The 22,390-nt window shown below is 39.1% G+C and overlaps 1 protein-coding gene across 3 annotated transcripts in view; it reads right to left on the reverse strand.

Annotated features, from left to right (window-relative positions):
• Positions 1-22,390, reverse strand: part of ehhadh (enoyl-CoA, hydratase/3-hydroxyacyl CoA dehydrogenase) — a 185,173-nt gene extending 162,783 nt beyond the window's left edge. For all 3 annotated transcript variants that reach the window (XM_051931375.1, XM_028807544.2, XM_051931374.1), the window contains exons 1-4: positions 22,236-22,390; positions 13,473-13,576; positions 10,875-11,044; positions 7,453-7,564 (exon numbers count right to left, since the gene is read on the reverse strand). In XM_051931375.1, the coding sequence (XP_051787335.1) occupies positions 7,453-7,564; positions 10,875-11,044; positions 13,473-13,576; positions 22,236-22,309 (460 nt within the window). In that variant the 5' untranslated portion in view covers positions 22,310-22,390. The remainder of the gene's footprint in view (positions 1-7,452; positions 7,565-10,874; positions 11,045-13,472; positions 13,577-22,235) is intronic.

Below are 22,390 nucleotides of genomic sequence, written 5' to 3' on the forward strand. Positions count from 1 at the left end.
ACGTGAAGATAATCTTTCAGCATTTTTAGACGAGTGTCCGTATCGTCTAGGTGTGCGAACAGCCCCCCTGCTCACACCCCCCTACGTCAGCGCAAGAGAGAGAGAGAGAAAGTAAGTTGGGTAGCTTCTCAGCCATCTGCCAATAGCGTCCCTTGTATGAAATCAACTGGGCAAACCAACTGAGGAAGCATGTACCAAAAATTAAAAGACCCATTGTCCGCAGAAACCCGCGAAGCAGCGAAAAATCCGCGATATATATTTAAATATGCTTACATATAAAATCCGCGCTGGAGTGAAGCCGCGAAAGGCGAAGCGCGATATAGCGAGGGATTACTGTATACGCTAACACTTCTACATCCAGGATATGGACAGTTGTTTGTTTTTGACACAGCGCAAGCTACTGAAGTACGCTTACAAAATAAAGCAAACTCAGCATGCAGCGAAAATGTACTTCTCCAGCTTGATTCCATGCTCAGAACCATCACCGCTTCGCTAAATCATACAAACACATGCATGAAATCGCTCAGTCCAATCCAACAGCATCTGTACGAATGGTTTTCAAGGAAAACCCTAGGCAGGATTTACAACGATACAATGCCCCGACATGTCACACCGATGTTGCAGAGATTTTCATCACAGAAGATGGCGAAACGCCTGCCGAAAGGGACATTTGTATCTATCCCATTGGCAACTCCTGTAAACAGATTTCCATGCTCAATATGAATTGCAATCCTATGGTTAACCCACTTTTATTCCTTTACGGAGACATTGGCTGGAACAAAGATTTACAACATGTTCCAGATAAAAGAAACGCTAAGCGAATAAGGCTTACTCAATGCCAATTTTACGCGTACACATTAGCAATGAGGAATATATTTAGTATTTTGCACTCCAGTGGCAAACTAACAGTATGTCGTAGATGCGCATGTTAACACAGAGGGCGCACGTCTCAACTATCTCAGATTACATCAACAAGATCTGCGCGTGGCACTATTACACGCACTGCAAGCAAACGCTGAAAATAACAACGTACGTGTAGGCAAAATGATCATATTACCATCCACATTTCCAGGAAGTCCAAGATACATGCAACAAAACCATCAGCATGCCATGGCCATAGTACGTAATTTCGGAAAGCCTGATTTATTTATCACTTTCACATGTAATCCTGCTCTGCCGGAAATTCTACATACACACTGCGTCTTTGAAGAAGTATTTATTTCTTCTTGATTTCTGAATTCCTTTCTCACTGTTTTCCGTTTCTATTCTTACACCACCGTATGCTACGGCAGGCGTCGGCTAGTTTGTAATAAAGGACAAATGCAGAAGGATTTAATACAGAATAAGAACTGAATATAACCTAGCATTTATGGATAGCAATAATGGAAAAAATGTGCTTAAAATGGTGGTGTAAGCAATTACAAATCAGCAAATGAAAGCAGATGCTAAGAGAAAAAACACAAAAATTTTAAAGGACAACCTAAACGTCAAATATCAAAAATATCACAATAAACACAATCACTTAACTTCAAGTTCCAATTACCATTTGTCCCTAACAAAGTCTTTCAATCACAAACTTTAAAGATTGCTTTCAGTTCTGTTTAAAAGCCTGGATGAAGTATTGTCAAGTGGCTAGCAACAGGTGCTATAGCTATAAAAATATGGTTACCATCATGAAAAACAAGCACCAAAATGGTGGTGATAACTGCTCAAAACACATACAAAAATGACATAATCATGATGTCAGAAAATAATGTGAAATTCTGTCAACCTGTGTGGATAGCGCTTTAAGTACTGAGAAAAGCGCTATATAAATGTAATGAATTATTATTATTATTATTAACATTAATAAAAATGCAATAAATATAAAAAAATGATCAAACCTAACTCAACAGGCCACCACAACATTTATGACAGCACTGGGAAATCACTCAACATGTTATTTCCTCATTTCCCCTTTACTACAGATAGCTACACACAGTTTAAGATATCTAGGCTTTGAGTAATTACAAAACATCACTTTTGTCTTCTTTTAATGATGAATTTTAGTTAGGGAATCTTTAGTTAGGTATGGCTATTTTACATTTACTCTGTCTTTTGACTTAAAAATTTTTGCTTTATGTTTTGGTTTAGTCACAGGATAGTTTTCTTGTCCTTCGGATCTTATTTCTGTTTGCTCCCTAGCTTTAATACTGTATAATTTTCTCACATAAGACTGTATAAAAGCTTCATTGCCAATGTTTTTTTCACTTTCACTCATGAGTTTTGCCTGGCTGCTTTTCTCTGTCATTACCTAGGCCACATGACGGTTATTAACCTATCAAGGATATAGCAGTGTCTTTCTGCCACCCATCTCACATTATCAAATCCATTTAAACAACTCATTTAGAGAATCCCATATCCCCACATCACCACAAATACTTTATGTCTACTTAAATCTAGAAGTTCAACTAATGGAAAAGACTGTGTTAATTCAAGTAGGTGAAAAAGTGGCTTCAGGATGTTATCTGTCTGTAGTGTCACAATACATTGATTTCTAACATATTCATATACATTTACTTAAATTATAAAAGCAATGTGGTGTAATTAAAAAACATGAAAGTAGGAATGTATTAAAATGAATGATACAAAGCCTTTCCTCACCTTAGTAAACCTTGATAACTTTATAAAATAGGGGGCTTCGCCCCCTGCTCGCTTCGCTCGCCAACCCCCGTGTTTGGTTTTCCAGATACAGTCATCCCTCACCTATCGTGGGGGTAACGTTCCAGAACCTCCCTGCGAAAGGTGAAAATCCACAAAGTAAAAACCATATGTTTATATGGTTATTTTTATATATTTTAAGCCCTTATAAACTCTCCCACACTCTTATAAACATTTCCTGCACAGTTATACAGCATAAACCCTTTGTATTCTCTTAGATATTGGGTAAGATTTGTTGAAATTATGTATGTAAACACACTGTTTATATTAAGATATCGAGCGTCTCTGATATCACATATGTTATATGTTATGTTACAGCCATTACAATAGACAGGCCCCCAGCAATAAATGCGTACAATGCAAGAAAAATTATATACAGTAAAATGTGTGTACAGTGACACTATACGTACATACATGTACTAAGTACTGTACGTAGAAAATTAATTATGGTTACTCACCAGCAATTTCACGACGACTTGTCCGATAACGATGAGTTTAATTTACTGCACAACAAAGGAGAACATTACAGCTCTTCTAAAGGAGCCTCTACAGGCGATTGTGTAGCACCGCCGTTGTTATTCTTCCGGCAGTCTTCAATCCAAATCCCTAAAGTATATTCCATCCGGACTACCGCCTTATTACGTCCACTTACAACTCGTTTTGCACCATGGTTAAAGGACAATGCGGCCGTAGATCTTATATTCTTTTCCTCCTTTTTAAATAAAAAGAATCGTAGACTCATTGATGCCGTAATGGCGTTCTACAGCGGTGTAGTTGTTCCCGTCCTTCAACATATCCAAAACTTTTACCTTTTCGGCAATCATTAGCATCTTCTGTTGGCGCTTGGGCATGGCCCCTGAAGCAGTAGCAGTAGCAGATCGTTTTGGAGTCATAACGAAGGGCTTGACTATGCACAAAGATAAACACAAAAGAGCACAAAAGTAAACTCTTTACACAGCGAAACACGTTGATGCTGAATGAGCGAGACGAGACTTCCTGGTTACGCAGCGGAATCAAATTCAGCACTCCGTTGCTGAGCCAATCAGCACACAGGAACTTAACTGCGTGCTCTGATTGGGTAGCTTCTCAGCTATCCGCCAATAGCGTCCCTTGTATGAAATCAACTGGGCAAACCAACTGAGGAAGCATGTACCAGAAGTAAAAAGACCCATTGTCCAAGCAGAAACCTGCAAAGCAGCGAAAAATCCGCATTATATATTTAGATATGCTTACATATAAAATCCGCGATAGAGTGAAGCTGCGAAAGTCGAAGTGTGATATAGCGAGGGATTACTGTACACACTTTTTAAGATTTTTTTTTTCTTTGAATTGTTGATATTTCATTAGTTTCACTTTTATTTCAGAACTTATGTAAAAACAATATTTGGAATCTTTCGAGTCCCAATATGCTGAATCTTTTAAATGAGGTCAGTGACACATGTGTTTAATGACTTTGTACCATAATTCAGGATAGGTTTCTCTGTTTGGAATTTCAGCACAGTCAAAGCAATCTACATCATCAGTAGTTAGTAAGTTTTTTTGCAAAGTAACCAATAAATGCATGTGAGGTAAACCCCGACTTAAACTTACAATATTTGCATGCTTCAGACATATCACCTATGTCCATATATTCGATCTCTATTCGCCTTTTCATTATTTCTCCAATTAATAATTTCTCTTTGTTTGCACTAATGCGATGTTTAATTTCTTTTTTTGACACTTTCACTTTTTTCTGCTTTCATATTCTGTATCTTGCTCTGCATATGTTTCGCGCCTACATTTTTTTTTGAGTCTTTTGAATTCCAGTTTTCATTATCTATAACCTGCTCTGCATGTGTTTGGCCTCTTTGTTTTGTAACCTCTTTATGACGTTTTACTTTGTTTTCTACTCTGTCTTTTATTTCTGACCTCACTTTGTCCTGCTTTTTTTTCAATGACACCTGGGCCGTGGTGATTATTTCCACTTTCTCGAGTAATAATTTCCGTTTGTTTGCGCTACTGCGATCTTTACTTTCTTTTTTTATACATCCTAATTTTCCTACTTTCATATTCTTTAACTTTCATCACATTTGTATCGCGCATACGTTTTTTTTTTTGAGCCTTTCGAATTCCACTGCTTTCATAATCTGCTCTGCATGTGTATAGCGCCAACGTTTGTGAACATGTTTATGAAGTTCTACTTTGTCTTTTAATTCTGAGCCCGTTTGGATGTGCTTTGTTTCAGTTCCACTTGTTACGGGCTGATACTTACTTTCCTTATTTTCTGAATTTGCACCTAGATTATTTTTTCTTTTTTGCTCCTTTTTCTCTCCAACACTTTTGAGTCTGTTTTCTCCGCGCTGCTTTCTTCTTCACTTAGTCGTCGACGTTTCATTTATAACGTATTGTCTTTATACCCTTTATATGCACTGAGACCCTGGATCTGTGTGTGCTCAAATCCTTCACAAGACTGAATGTTTTGCTGCCCCGTTGTCTTATTTGATATTGATTGTAAGTAGGGTGTGTCTTGCAAGAATCTCATGTTCTATGTCATCGCGAGATGGTCCTGGGTCAATCTCTTGGCACAATGTCTCATGTTTAAGGTCCTCGCAGGTCTTTTAACTGTCTTCCGTGATCTTAACGTGAAGATCACGTCTCGACGCGCTACTGTTTCTCTCCAGGATTTTTTTTATAATACAGAGATGTTAATTTTGCTTCAAATTTACAGTATTTATGTTCCTCATTGTCGTTTTGGTGTTCCAGGTTCCCATTGCGGAATTTTTGTGGTGCTGGTTTCAGTTGTTCTATAAGTTTTTGAATTTGACTTAATTTTGAAGGTGGTAAATTATTTTCATGTCTTCCTGAAATGTAATTTTGTTTCACTGTTGCAACAGTATAAAGGTCAGAGTCGTTTGCTTCCTTGTTGTCCAATATTGTGGATACAAAGCAATTAAATTGAATCTCTCTTAGCCCTTCATGTTTTGATCTTAAGGTCCGATTCTTTTTGCCTATAAGATTTGATTTACATTTGTGTTTTATTTGTGAGGTATTACTGATTCTTTGGTTTTGACTTTGGCTTTGAACTTTAATAAATGTTTATCTCCCGGTCCCTTTCCATTTGCCCTAGCAGCACACTACATTTCCACTCTTTGGCAGAAATACTAAAAGTTTAAAGTCACAGATAACAGACTAGATTTCTGGATACTTTCGTAAGTGACATAAATGCAGGTAATATAATGTACACTTGGTAGCAAAGCTGTCTCAAAGCTGCAGGTTTAAATATTGTTTAAACTAGTCGTCCCCTGCGGTTCCGCCCATGTAGGTGTGAAACAGGACATTGAGGAGGGCCCCACCTGGCTCCCTACTCCTGACGTCATGCTTCCCACTCCCCTCGGCCCACAGCCTCTGTCTCGGATTAGCGCGAATATATCGCTCCTGCAAGCAAACTATGATTCTTAGCGTGATGAGTGAAGTCACAAAATCAACCGGAATGTTCAAGCAAATGATTCCCTAGCTAAGCGGAGGTAAGGAACACCCTGAGGGTGCCATGTGAGTAAGGAGGGCTGCGCCCCCCACCCCTCTGCCCATTACGTGTCTCTCGGATTCGCACTAATAAATCAGTACCCCAAGCGAACAATGATATATAGAGCAATGAGAGAATTATGGAAAAAAAACCCGATCTAAATCCATTAAGCAATTCTCTCATGAAAAGCAGGCAGATATACAGACAGACAGACGTTGAATTTTATATTTATAGAGATTTGCCATTTGTACATTGCACATTCTCTCCACATCATAGGCATAGGTTTTTGTCTGGGCCTCCCAGCTTTCCTCCAATGTCCCAAATATTAGGTTAACAGTTCCCTGTGATGGACTCCATCACACATCACATTTATACACACACACACCCTTGTACTCACTCACATAATGTCAATATAGAATGTCCATGCCCTTGGGATGTGGGAGAAAAAGAAACCCAAAATGTAAAATTTCAACAGTTTAGCTAGACTACAATGCAAATATACTTGAACTAAAATATGTCAATGTAACACAGCATTCTCAATTCCAATTAAATCAGCATCAGAATCATGGAACCTATTCCAGAACCACTATATTTAAGACAGGAAACAGCCCAGCATTCGGCACCACTCCATCGCAGTCCCATTCTCACATATTTGCACACAATTTCCATACATCCATGCAATTCAGAATCACTTGTCAACCTAACTTGTAAATTTTGGGGCAGTGGGATAAAAACCCACGCAAACACAGGGAGAATGTGTGAACTCCACAAAGAAAGTGGCTTGATACAAGATTCAAACACAGGATACCAGGTCAGTGAGGTAGTAGCAATAACTATTATGTCACTATGCCACTCTACTTTGACTAAAATAAATATTAAAACTGTTTGAAATCTTTATGATAAAAATTGTGCTGATATATTTCAGAACTACGCAATACACAAAAAATGCATTGGACTACTTTCCTATCCAGTGCTGGATACTGTCTTGTGTCTGATATTTCTGGACTAAGGTCTGGCCCCCGATGACCCTGAATTAGATTACATTGGTTCTATAATGAATGAATGAACAAAAATATACAAAATGTCCATATTACTGTTCACTAGTACTGCCAAATAAACAGTGTGATTTTTATTGAAAACAAAGTTTTCAGTATTAACAAACTAAAGCAAAGTTAGAACCACACGAGATATGCTAGGAACTGAGCTTGTAATCTAAGTACATGGATAAATTATTTCCTTTTTACATATACCTGTAGTTATTAACTCCAGGGCAGATGTCAGGGTGATAAGTCTAGGCAGACGCTGTGAGCCTCCAGCAGCTGGCAGAAGCCCAAGGGTGACCTCTGGAAATCCAACCTGTGCCTACACAAATTATAGAGCAACAAATTATAAAGTAAATGAAATTGAAGAGAAGCTACAGCATATTGTGCATCGTTGAGCAGAATCACAAAGTGCCGTTTATAGATTTCAGAGCATATTGTGGGCATATAAAAGGCATCATTCAGATATTTTATTGCACAAAAATCTGACACTGACCGACTCTGACACTTTTTGTATGTCTGTTTTAATTTAGTCACATCAAACAGAAGGGTATTCAGTGATATCTGTAGACTTGTATGATTTTCAACTTTTTGGACAGTGTTTTTTTTCTCAATACCATTTAGTATTTCTCCCATTCCAATGCCATTTTCTGAGCTTTTCACATGGATGTAGGCATATTGGCTAGTAACTGCCAGTCAAGTGATGCAGAAGTGATGGACTGGTAGTCCATCCAAGGCTGATCATTCTTTGCATTTAATGCTGTTTAAAGATAAACTGTTGCTCCCCTTAACTGTATAACAAAAAAGACAGGTTTAGAAAACTGACAGATAAATATCTGAGCTTTTCTATACATTACATGATTATGAAATATAATTTAAGGAACTTGATATTTGTTTTAAATACTATTTAAAATTACAAGTAATTTTTGAAGACCTTACACAGACAAATATTTTTAAATTTTGGCATTAAATCATGGAATTATATCCCTTGAATTTCTTGTAGGTCGCTGTCTTTCCTTCTCCATTTCAAATCCAATATCTCACTATCTCATCTCCTCACACAGCTTTTCCTAGTGAGGAGCACAGCAGGAAACCCATTATATCATTTGAATATTTAAGTCAATTGAAACATACAGTATTTAAATTGCAAAAACTAAATAAGGTATTAGGTAATGATTGTCAGCACAGTTATTCTAGTTTCAATACATTTTTTATCTCTATTAGGCCCACCAATAAATACTGTAGTTCCTTACTGTTATTCACACTTACGTATGCAATATTAACCTGAAATTGGGATAAACCGGTCAAGCTCAAATTCATGTTTGCTTTTTTAAAAGGTGACTGTAAGAGTTCGAAATGAAATGGGTAATTAGGTGGTTTTATGGTGGGTTAACAATGATTCCCTTTTATCCTCAGTAAAATTGTCACCTTTAAGCGCATTTTATCTGAGATTTTTATTGTTAGATTAGATTAAATAAATTTTTGTTAATCCCATGGGGAAATTCAGAAAATAAACTCTCGAAAACACTGCAGTACCAGGAAGGTACTGGAGCAAAACCCAATAGTCATGGCCATTGTTCTCAAAAATCTGTTTAAAATTACAGCAGACACCCCCAGAAGTGGGAGTCTATCCATCCATCCATTATCCAACCCGCTATATCCTAACTACAGGGTGACGGGGGTATGCTGGAGCCAATCCCAGCCAACACAGGGCGCAAGGCAGGAAACAAACCCTGGGCAGGGCGCCAGCCCACCACAGGGCACACACACCCACACACCAAGCACACACTAGGGACAATTTAGAATTGCCAATGCAGCTAACCTGCATGTCTTTGGACTATAGGAGGAAACCGGAGTACCAGGAGGAAACCCACGCAGACATGGGGAGAACATGCAAACTCCACGCAGGGAGGACCCAGGAAGCGAACCCGGGTCTCCTAACTGCGAGGTAGCAGCGCTACCCACTGCGCCACCGTGACGCAACTGGGAGTCTACTAGATAAAAGGTTGACAAATTTTAATGAATAATTGAATGGCCAGCTCAATCTCCATGAATGTGCGTGCCCATGCAGCTACAAGGAGTTGGTGGAGTAATTGGGGTGAAACGCACCTGCACGTGAGGGTGCAGTCTGTCTCAATTGCTTCATCAGCTTTCTGCAGTTTGTGAACAAGGTGGTGTACCCACAGAGGCAGATAAAAAGGGAGCCGGCACAGTAAGGTAGGGTCAGAAAATAATCAGAAAGAGAAGGCGAAAGGAGGAAAAATAGACTGGCCAGGGAGAGAGAGAGACGAATAAGAGATGGAGGTTAAATGGAGAGAAGACAGAGATGCGGAGAGAGAGCGAGAGGTGGGCAAGTGGTCAGGAGTGAGCTTCATGGCCGCAGGACCCTGAAGCTGAAGAAAGGGTGCTCCTACTGAGGGATTGCCAGGGAGTCGGCATCTCCCCAAAGGGCCTAGTGTAAGTGGCAGGACTGGCATGTGTGGCTCGATAGGTTGCCCCACAGACGCCGACAGAAGGGTAGCAAGGAACAGAGCCAGGTTATGAAGGTTGGCTGCACTTGTCAGTCGCTGTCTTCTCCTCCTCCTGTAAGTTCCAAATGGGATAATAAAGGGAGGCGGCACAAGGTTTAAAACAGCAGTATTCGGGGATGTTAGTATTTGTGGATCACCTCTGGTTTTAACCTCTGAATTTAATGGATAATTTATTTGATTTTAACCTTCACCTTGTTTTATGGATTATTTATTTATGGAACATTTTGACCACTGCACTTATTGAACACTGTTTTGTTGTTGGGCTTTAATAAAAGCACTGGAGAACTTTTACACCTACTAATTGCTATATATGTGTTGTGTCCTCATCTGCTGACTCATCCCTCTGGTACGTTATCAGCGTTAGTGGGTTCAAGAGGCTCCCAGGATGCAACGTGGGGCCGACCCACACCATCACACACAAGGCCGAGATACAATGCATTCTCTGTTACAGAATTTTGGTTGCCTTAATTTGCAAATTAGGAGTAATGGTGCTTCAAAGCTTAGGGTTCATTTAATGCAAAAAAAGTCTGGCTATACATACTATTCACATATATGTGCTGGACTTACAGGGTATGAAGTTGGCATTGGGGCATGCTATTAATTGCCACTACTCGTTTCTTTTCTTTATAAGTATGGGGATTTTACAAAAACATACAAAATGTTTTACTGGAAAACTGCAAATATTAGGACACATGTTCAATCAAAATAAATTCTCTCACTGCACCAACAATATTTTGCACCATATGTTACAAACTAGGCTATTACTATCCTAACTGAGTCCTCCAAATTAAAAAAATAATAATAATAATAATTCAGCTATTTATGTGTGAAAGGCAAAAAAACAGACATTTATTTATTCATCTATTTATTTTTTGATAGATTTGGGCTACAATGTTATATTATTGTGGACATTTGACAGACCACTAACACATCTGGTTGGCCATCAATTCAGCAGTTAGCATCACTGCATTTAAGCAACTATCTGTTATTAGCATATCTACCTGTGCACTAAAAACGGTGGCTCTGCAATACGTATGCTATTCTTATACTGAATAAAATGATGATTTGCAGTATAAAAAGCAGAATACAGATTAGGCTTACCTTAGTATGTGCAATTCTATAATGGCAACCAAGGGCAAGCTCCAGTCCTCCCCCCAGAGCCATCCCTTCAATGGCAGCAACGACTGGCTTCTTACTTTGTTCAACATCATCGATCAAGGCAACTAGCGAAGGGCCGGAAAATTTTCCAGCAAATTCTTTTATATCTGCTCCTAATGTTAACAGAAAAATGAAAACAATTAGCACAAGAAGAAGTAAAAGATTTTTTTCTTTTCCATTAAATAATAACTTGCTAATGTTAAAGTGTTTAGACTCAGTTAAAGATGATGAGTTTTTCTCACTGATTCCACTTGGAAGCAACTAGAACCTGATATTAAATGTATAACTGGCTCACATGTATCATATTCAGCCACACCTTTGTAACCTTATTTCATGAGAAGAAAGAGTGTTGCCTTTGATCCCTAGTCAAGTACTAGAATGTCTGTATAGACATGTATGTTAAAGCTGCTTGAGGCTATACAGTTAGGCTACAGCTCAGGTAGGAATAATGGTGGTAATCTTGAATTACTAGTGGGAAACAACACCACAAATATTATAATTCACTATTACTGTACCTTAACATAGACATTTTCTTATTAAAGCTATAACAAAGGTGCTTTAAAAGCAGTCTTTTTACTTTGTAAATAAATAAATAGTTGTGCCCTTTAATTATCTCATTGCTTATATCCATTGTAAAAGGGTAAAATTCCAAAGTATATTTTAATATTTACCAATAAACCATACATGAATCAAAAAGAAAACAAGATATTCATGCTAAAGGTCACACTGGCATGAATATTGAAATCAAGCAGGGGTAACTGCACACTTATTTGAAATAAAACACAGACACCACCCTGATTCATTTGATTGCAAATGTCAATTTAAGGTTGGATCTGACCCTCTGGACCATAAAAGAGAGAGATCCTGGTTGGACTGCAGTGTAAAAATGCCTTATTACATCCAAAAACAAAATATTATGAGTGAAATAGGTCAAAAAACAGAAATAGATGTCTATAATGAGAAAAAAAACACCATACTGAGTCAGTTGCGCTCTCTGTCACCTTATTCTGACTTAATAAGAAAAAAAAACACGTCTAGAAATCCTAAGGCATGTTCCCCGCAATGAAGGGTTCTACTTGCATGGCATTACTTGCATTACTTATGATGGCATTGGGTGCAGTTTGCAGGTATATTTTAAATCCATTAATTTCCTTAGAAGAAGTGTCAATAAATACAAATTAGCTGTTGGTAGTCAATTAATGGTTTGAGGAGCATGACAGTGGTGTAAACCATATCCTGCACCAAGTGGGCATTTATGGGCCATTCTGAAGTAGCATTTTCTATAGTGCTTTCCACTGCCCTGATTAAAACAGCCTAAAATGGAATTTCTGATAAAGCCCTTCAGAAGAGGTCATCCACCTGAAGCTAAGCATGTTCTGGCCCAGCCAGTACTTTTATGGGAGACCACCTAGGAAAAGCTTGGGTTGCTGCTGAAAGAGGTGTTTGTGAAGCAAGCGGGCGCGCTTACCCTGTGGTCTGAATGTGGATCCCAATGTCCCAGTGCAGTGATGGGGACACAGTGCTGTAAAAATGGTGCTGCCCTTCGGATGAAATGTAAAACCGAGGTCCTGACTATCTGTGATCATAAAAGATCCCTGGGCATCCTTCATATAGAGCAGGGTATATCCCGATGTCTCGGCTAAATTGCCTAGTCATTCTGACCCCCTAATCATCCAGTCTCTAACTGTCTCTCTCTCTCTCTCACCACTTCACCAGCTATTAGTTTATGTGTGGTGACTGTACTGGCACAAAAATGGCTGCCATCACATCATCAAGGTGAATATTACACATTAGAGGTGGTTGAAGTGGCTCACCACTCACTATGAAAAACACTTTGAAAAGTGGTATATAAATGTAAAGAATTATTATTATTATTACATTCCTTGATTATGATTTCAGACATTTTTCTGAACCTATGGCAAGTAGCATTCATGTTGTTCAAGTAGCCTGTGGTAGCTAAATACAGTACTAAGAGAATTTGCATATGTGTTTCCTTAATTTTGAAAGTTACTTGTAGCAACAATTAAAATGACACAAGTTATTATTGTAACAGACAACATGCAGCAGAGTCCTTATTTAAAAGAAGTCCTTACTGACCTTGAATAAAGTGGAATGTTTACTTTGTATTGAATAGGATCCAGACTGTTATTTTTCAAACAGGTTATTATTTTTCATTGATGGTTAAGAGCTGCATTCTAAAGCATTTCTAATAAAAATGTCAACTTAGAAACAGCTTATAGTTGTTTAAATGAGAGGAATTTAGGATTTTTTTTAACATACACTAAATTACTGCACAACGGAAGCAAAAAGGAACTGAGCCAGTAGCCAATAAGTTATTAATGATACATTTTATGTCAAGAAAGGTTCCAAAACCATCCCACATGTCCTCACCAATAAATTATTGCTGGGACTGATGGAGTACTTTCTGGACTGTAAAAAACAAATTATCTTCTGCAATAGGGTAGAGTAGAATTTGCTGTTTTATTGTACAGTTTAGCAATGATAACGTACAAAAATATACACTACTGATTCTACCCTTACCTCCACAGAACTTTCCATCTGCTCCACATATTACAATGGCTTTTACTTCAGCATCAGCATTGGCTCTTCTGAATGTTTCATAAAAGGACTCACGCAATAAATAGCTTAAGAATAAAAAAAGAAATTACATACAATTACAATTGTGAAATGACAAGAAAATGTGTTTTAATGATGCAACTATTGGAATAAATGTTCTGTTTTTATAAAAGGATTTCCATAGTTTGAAACTGTCTCATTTTGTTACCTAATAATTCTGAATTTTTGCTGCTCAAATAAAATTACTGTATAAGAGAATACTTTAATAGTTTCCACTTATAAATATAAATAGTATGAGTTGTAACAAATTGACTTTCTCTTGCAGTGGTAGATAATGTGATATTTTCTTTGGCATTACCTGTATTTGTAATGATTGACATCACCTTGAAATCTAGCGTGAAGGGCAAATTCATTAAACTTTTCTGTGTTTTTACTTGATATTTTATTTTACTTTATGGTAAAATATAAATATAAATACACAAACTACAGAAGGCAGCTTTAGAGGAAAGATGTATGTTTTGTAAGGATATAAATAAATTTCTTTTTATTATTTAATCCATGTGGGAATGCACTTATTGACCAATAGTCTATCATCTTTAAACTCCACATCAACAATCAGCTGTACTGTTGCATGGAACAGTGCAGAAAGATTCCTTGTCCATGGGTATTTGGCCTTTTCAAATTATTGAAAGATCATTCAAATAAAATATGTTTTGCAGCATTACACACATTAAAACAGACTTCCACTATTTTAGTAAACTCCTTTTTCAGTCTAATTAATTATTTTCTATAATGTTCTGTATTTTATATAGATTACTCTAGTCTCATAATAGTATTTTGATAAAACCTTGTTTTTGCTACATGTATCCACAGTCTTTTTTTGTTAGTCCCCACAGTTCATTAGCAAAGGAAAGAATGGAGTTAGTGAATGACAAGTTAAGCAGAGCTGCTGTGTTTTCTGTGCTTGCTAATTAGTTTCTGAATCTTCCAGCCTTCATTCTTGAACATGACCATTAAGTACAGAACTTCACTAAGAAAATGTGTTTCAGGAAAAGCAATACCTCAGACTGAAACATGCGGACTCTGTTTTTAACCATGTGGCAAAGTGCAGTAAATCACCCAAGGATGTGACAAAGACTCAATTCAATTTACTTTTTTGTGTTAAAACTTTAATGTAAAAGCCAAGAGTATTCCTGTACATCCTTCCATCCATCCATTTTCCAAAAATACTTCCTCTCTTCCACAACTGAAAGGAGCCAGGACTCATCGTAGCAGTAGTGACCTCAGTACAGTATGCTAGTCCACTGGAAGGCACACTCGCTGCCTCATTTTGGGCCAATTTAGAGATACCAATAAGCCTAAAATACATATCTTTAAGGTACAAATTCATTGTGAAAACCCAAAAGAACACGAAAAGAATATGAAAACATTAACATTGATAAGTCAGAATTTTAATCTGTATCTGTGTGGCCTCATCATTAGTCATTTTGCTGGCATGATGTCTTCCCTACATATTAACAAACATAACTGTTTAGACAAAACACAAAATAACATCATACTGAACACAAAATAACATCCAGATAAAGCAGTAAGGACAAAATAATTGACCTATTTTCTCAAACTGGACACTCTGTAAACTTCCGCTCTACCTTTTGTAAGAGACGGCCGGAAGCTCAACCCAGCCGGGACGCCCCTGGGGTGGAAGGAAGGGGGAAGGCAGCTTTTCTAGGAAACCAAGACGATAGATGGTAGTTTCCCTGGACTGCAGTGGTGCTCCGGATTCCCGCAGGGCACTATGGGACATGGAATTCGGCAGCACAGCCCTGCTAGGTACTGTGGGTGCTGCCAGGAGACGCTGTGAGAAGACGGAACAAATTCTCACCTAGCCTGAAAGTATTAATGGATCAAAAGGATGAAAGCCCTGAAGTACTGCCGGGCTGATTAAAAACATGAATTCTCCGTCTGACCCGGAAGTGCTGGCAGGTCACATGGATGGAAGAGCAGAAGCACTTCTGAGTCAAGGACTATTTAAAGGACTTCGGAACACCCAACAGGGAGCCTAAGTCGGGAGGAGGCGGACAATGCTTGCTGGGAGATGTGGAGGAGAAAAGAGAGAAGAGAATTTTATTGATGATTGATTATTGTATTATTTGCCTGTTATTTGTGGATGTGGTGCTTAGGAAGCACTGTTTTGAGAAGAGAAAAGAATTAAAAATACTTCTCAGTGCTTTTATCTTGTGTCTTGAGTGTCTGTTGGGTTTAAACTGGCAACAGTGCCACATAGCGTCAACACTTCCCTGTCCAAGAAAATCACCACAAAAGTAGAGAGACAAGATTCCAAAGAACAACATTGCCCTTGAAAGAGACATCCTGAACCTACTCCCATTTGAAAGTTTAGAGATACATAGTCACCTTCTTAGCAAAGTGTAGGAGGGGCAAACACTTATTATCATTCAAGTGTTTGTGGAAGGACAAGGATATGTTCCATTCTGCATTCCAATGCCAGGATGGGAAGTGGCACCATTACAATACCACTGTCTTGAAAGGTAAGTCCAAAATAAATAAAAACAGGTATGATTATACATAAGGGCGGCACGGTGGTGCTGTGGCAGCGCTGCTGCCTCACAGTAAGGAGACCTGGGTTCGCTTTCTGGGCCCTCCCAGTGTGGAGTTTGCATGCTCTCCCCATGTCTGCATGGGTTTCCTCCGGGTGCTCCGGTTTCCTCCCACAGTCCAAAGACATGCAGGTTAGGTGCATTGGTGATCCTAAATTGTCCCTAGTGTGTGCTTGGTGTGTGTGTGTGTGCCCTGCAGTGGGCTGGTGCCCTGCCCGGGGTTTGCTCCTGCCTTGCGCCCTGTGCTGGCTGGGATTGGGTCCAGCAGACCCTCGTGACCCTATGTTAGGATATAGCGGGTTGGAGAATGACTGACTGACTATGATTATGCATTCGCTAATTCACTGTCCTGAAGAGTTTGGCTGCTCCTACTTCTAAAAAAAATGACTGCATGCACCAGGCACACATTAACAACAAACCAGTTAATGGAAAGCAATCAACAGGGAATAGAACTGAAAAAATCTTTATCCATTCAGCAAAATGTACCTGAAATTTACTTAAAAAGTGAAAAGGATATATGCTCTTAAACAAACGTATTGAACTATTTTTGTAAGTGGGTTGTGTGCCTCATCTAATCATATTCTTAAACCCACTTAATCCAATTGATGATCACAGGTGGAAACAGCCTATTCTAGCAGTAATGGGCACAAGCCAGTAAACCAGTAAATGGCCCTGGATAGGTCCCATGCCTATCACAGTACTGATTATCTGTATTATCTGTCCTGTGGGTTTGTATCCTTGCTTTTTATGTTTTTGCAATGGTATGTATATGAATATCCTGATGGGATTAATAAAGTTTATCTAATCTAATCTAATCCAATCTAACTCATACAAACAGCCACATTCTCTTACTTAAATTGGAGGCAATCTAAAATAAACCAACTAACTTAAGTAGCACATCTTTGGGGATGCGGGTGGAAAACAAGAGTATGCAGGGGGAAATACAAACAGACAATGAATGAGTATGGGATTTAAGTTCAGGATGCTTAATCCGTGAAGAAACAACACTTACTGCTATGCTGCCTTGGGTCACTTGAGCAAAATCAAAAAATTATATTAGCCAATAGTCTAGGTCATCTAGACCAGGCATGTCAAACTCACTACCATTGGTGGGCCGCTTCGACTGCCATACGTGCGTCAGTGGGCCGCACTGTAACAAATACTATTATACTATTATACAAAGATACTGTAGCTTTCTTTCCAATACTGAAAACTTTAAAAAATGTAACACTTAAAGTTTAAAGAAAAGCAATTTATTTCCATACAGTCTCCATACAACAGTGTAGAATTAGAGTCTTAGCCTCTTAGCTAGGTCCTTATTATATTATATTCATTATATTATATTCATTGCTTATACTGTATAGGAGCCTTACAGTGTGAGATTTATTTCTTTTGTCCCGACACTTGGCATCTCTTGTTAGTAACCAGTTCGTCAATATCAGGCTTGAAATCTTGTGCAGCTGCAACTTTTATGAGGGATGAAAGGTGCTCGACGGTAAGTCTTGAGCGATGTGGGGTTTTGGTAGCTTTCATTAATGAAAACAATTGCTCACAAAGGTAAGTGCTTCCGAACATTGACAGTACTCTCGATGCCAACTTACGGATCTGCACATATGAGGGTGGCAGGTAAGCATACAAGCCTGGCACACCAACTTCGTTGTATTTTTCCTTCAGAATAGAATCTGACTGCACTTCAGTCAGTTCCATTTGGATATTCTCAGGAGCATTCTCAACGTTGTAAGAGAACAGCGCAATGCCCCGTTTGTGTGAACTGAAATCACGAAAATTCTCACTGAATTCATTGCTCAGTAATTCAAGCTGGAAAACAAATCCTCCAAAAATCAAATTTTACTTTACTAAGTTTACTTCAAAGTTTATATTGTAAAATAAGCTGATATGCAAAAAGCCACCTGACTTACAATAATTTTACAAACTCAAAATCACAAAAATATGTTAATAAACAACCCACCAACTTCTCGCGTCCACTTCAGATCTTCAGCTGTAGTGTGCACTAACTGTTCGTTACAATACTAGCACAAAATTACATGAAACTAGAGCAAAAAAACATGAAAATATGCGGGCTATTACTACTCGTGACGGTCAGTTCTGCCTAGTGGCCAGTCTCAGCAGCCCAGTCAGTAGTGTAGCCTTAGCAGGGGCAGCTCTAGGCTCATGGTGGCCCTGGGCAAAGAAAGAATTGGTGGCCCCTTCGCCTGGCAATGTCAATACGGTATCTTATGCACGGCGGATGGCCACGTCCGTTGCGGACACTGCATAGCCGCCTCGTGCTTATGACACGCTTCTATATACGCGTGTCCCTAACTTGAAAACCAAGTGGTGGCCCATGATATTCTCATTACGGCAGAACGTTATAATACTACATATAGCTTACTGCTCCGACTCTAGCGACATCTGTAAATACAGTGTACTAATTAACAAGAAACACAATGTTTTTCGGCCACATTGCCATCAGCTGTGTCGTTATTTTCTCTTTCTGTTTTATATTCAATATATATTGGCGTGGTGGCCCCTGGGATTTGGCGGCACTGTGCAGGTGCACAGTTTGCACATGCCTAAGGCCGCCCCTGCTGCAGCCTAGCACTTCAGTTGTGACGCTGCGGCTCATTAACTTTGGTCAAGGCTCGTGGCTATACTAGCAGATGACGTTTCCGGTACTGTAATGCTATGGGAAAACGCGCTTTTGTCAGAAGGCAGAAGTAAGAAAAGTCAATAAGTAACACTGAAGATGCAGAATGATTCAATCACAAACGATAGTAATCATTTTGTACAAGTTCAGTGCTAACTACGATCTGTCATGCGGGCCGCACAGATTTCTGTTGTGGGCTGCATGCGGCCTGGGGGCCGCGTGTTTGACATGCCTGATCTAGACACTAGGACAGGGGTGTTGAACTCTAGGCCTGGAGGGCCGCAGTGGCTGCAGGGTTTCATTCTAACCGTCTTCTTAATTAGTGACCAGTTTTTGCTGCTAATTACTTCTTTTAATTAGCTTGACTCAGGCTCCTTAGTTGTTTTTTTCCTTAATTAGCAGCCAAACAATAATGAGACATGAAACAAGTGGTCACATGACCAGCTCACCTGTGCCCATCACACAAAATCTGAAAATAGAGAAAGGTGGAGGTCTCAGTAAGGCTGATCTCTCAGGTCATCAAAACATCCTGATGGTGTTCTTAAAAAAAACATAAAATCATCAGTTTTGGAAATGTCTGCTGTGGCAGAATGAATAATTAAATAACGGGTTTAACTAACAGCAAGCATTGGATTCTCGTTAAGAAACTGGTTGGAGTTTGAAGCCCCAGTTTAAGCTGGTTATCTGTTGGCTCATTTCACATTTCATTTCTGTTTGACTCCCATTTAATGAGGAAACAAATCAATTCAGAGGACTGATTCCTTAAAAACAGGGCTATTAAAATAAAGGGAAAAAAGTGAATTAGCAGTGAAAACTGGTCACTGATGAGCAAAAGGGTTAGAATGAAAACCTGTAGCCACTGCAGCCCACCAGGCCTGGAGTTCAACACCTGTGCTTTCGGACATTAAAGGTTCCTGGGAAGGGTAAAATTTACCTAACATATTTTGCAATCAGTACAGTAAATTCAATTTACAATATATTTCCTAGTCCTAACCCTAACATTAACCACAAGTGAATGAAGAAATTATTATCCCTCTATATATAAAAGAAAATCCTGGAATGGAAAGCAAATGCAAGGCTACAATACGTGATAATCTTGAAAGACATTTTAAAGACCCGCGAGACCAAGTATACTTGCCACGGTGCGTCTTGTGGGGACCGTAAACATGAGACTTGGTGCCAAGAGATTGTCCCAGGGCCGTAGCAAAAAGGACAGCGGCTGTACAGGCTTTAAGAAGATCGAAGGGCAGCGTGACAGCAGCTACCCCAACCGAACACGAGCAGCGTTATACATCCTGCAAGAAAGAATTCAACCATGCCCGGGGCCAGAAATAAAAGACAGGTATTGCTTTTACAGCGTCACGCGAGACCAGACAGTGAGCCATCATTTAAAACAAGTCAACAGACCTCTAAGCTAGAAGTTGTTGGATTGCTTTTGTCAGGCAAGCATCATGTGCTCAGAGCTCTTAAAACAATGACATGCGACAGGCAGAAGAGGCAGCTAGCAAGCAGCAAAAAGACGGCAAATGATCCAAAGGCATATCCTTAGCGTACGTTCAGCCGCAACACCCTTCACAACACGAGCAGTATTATACATCTGGGAAGAAAGAGATGTAACCACGCGCTGGGCAGGAAATAAAGAAACAAGTATTGTTTTTACAAAAGTTTTTAAAGTAAAAATAATGCATATGTAACAATTCACAAGAAAATAACAATCTCTTTAAATTGTAGATTGCCTGCCTAAGGTAAAGTCATCCCTGATGAATGGGGACGTGGGAATGAGGGGTCCTTTCATCGGATTAGCGCTATTTCAGATGTGGAATGGCAAAATGGGGGAGGCAGCTTGATGAATGAGGTTTCCAGGACTTAAAACAAATCCAAATCATATTATGTGATATCATCTAATGTGAAATTCTACTCAGTACTTCTAGAATTTTTATTTTTATACTGTATTGAGTTTTTACTCTGTTCTATGTATTGTACTGTATTGTATTGACCCCCTTCTTTTTGACACCCAATGCACACCCAGCCTATCTGGAAAGGGGTCTCTCTTTGAACTGCCTTTCCATAGGTTTCTTCCATTTTTTCCCTACAAGGGTTTTTTTGGGGAGTTTTTTTCTGGTCTTCTTAGAGGGTCAAGGCTGGGGGGCTGTCAAGAGGCAGGGCCTGTTAAAGCCCATTGCGGCACTTCTTGTGTGATTTTGAGCTATACAAAAAATAAATTGTATTGTATATCCGGTAAACCAAACACAGGGGTTGGCGAGCAAAGTGAGCAGGGGGCAGAGCCCACTAGTATTGTTATATTATTATTTTAAGTTAAGAACATTGAATTGAGCCAGAGCTACAGAGCAAGAGAAAAACGTTCACTTGCAGGCTATTATTGGTGCCTATATTTTGGGTGCTATCATGGCAGTTAAGCATTCTTTTAATTATTTGTTTTGGTTTTTTTTTGCATCATTGTGAGGACATAGTTTTAGTTTTCTTCTTATAATAGCCAAGAAAGATAGATTTGTATTTTTAAAGGGCTGGGTCTTTGAACTTTTGTGCAAGTGTTTTCCAACATTACGTGCATTACTGACCAGAGTTTTATTAGAGGACCCCCCTTGTTTGGCCTGTGATGGTCAAGTTCTACAAACCATTTTATCTGGGTGAAATTTTATTCCACCACCTAGTTTCAAATAGGACCACCCACCAACAAATTTCTGGCTATGCTACTGTAATGGATGTCATCTCATATCCAATTAGCAGCTGGCCAAAGTCAGGAGTCAGCTATGGACCACCATTCCCACATGCACACTGGTTCAATGGAAAATTGCCAATTATTCTTATTCTTTGAAATTTAGAACTATGAAGGCTGTTCTATATCTAACTGCAAGAACAGAAATTACCCACTTGCCTAATTATCCAATAACTGCCTAGCAGGATAGTAACACCCAAAGTTTGAATATCCACGTACAGTCCGCTCTTTGTTATAAAGTCACATAAATGCACCTTAGTTCACTAGAATTAGGCATGTGGACATTTTAAGGGTACATCCTTTACGTATTAAAATCATGGAATGACCCTTTTAATTATTATTGTCATTGCATTTAGATTTTTTTTTAATTGACTGATGCCAAAACGTACGAGAGTGGACTTCTGCAGTACTGAACAATATTTGCATTACGCGAGGGGCACTCCTGTCCATATTGGATAATCCAGCAAGGGGTGGTTCCATTATTCTATAACTCCACCTCGAGACCATGATTATCAGCTGTTTATTTAAAGTATGGGGTAAAGCTTCTCGACGGAATCGTAGAATACCTAAGTTTTCGTATAGCTTCTAAAAAAGCAACAGGCTGCCCTGTTCACTCGACTCCTACTCCTTACACTGTTCACGTGCACTGCCTGACGGGAAACCGACGACAAACTATAATCTGCCAAATCGTCGCGCGTTGTTTAGAAGCGGGCACCACAGCGTTTTACCTGAGAGTATTGACGGGGGGATTCGTGAGCGTGATGACGGCTATGCAGTCTGCTGCCCGTCTGTATGCTGCCATTGTCGCTGCTGCAAGCGTTTGTGTTATTTCGTATTCTCTTTCCTAACGAGACGACCTTTGCTCAGGAACTCCTTAACTAGT

This window comes from Erpetoichthys calabaricus, chromosome 8 (assembly GCF_900747795.2).
Source record: "Erpetoichthys calabaricus chromosome 8, fErpCal1.3, whole genome shotgun sequence".
In the NCBI taxonomy this organism is placed as follows: domain Eukaryota; kingdom Metazoa; phylum Chordata; class Cladistia; order Polypteriformes; family Polypteridae; genus Erpetoichthys; species Erpetoichthys calabaricus.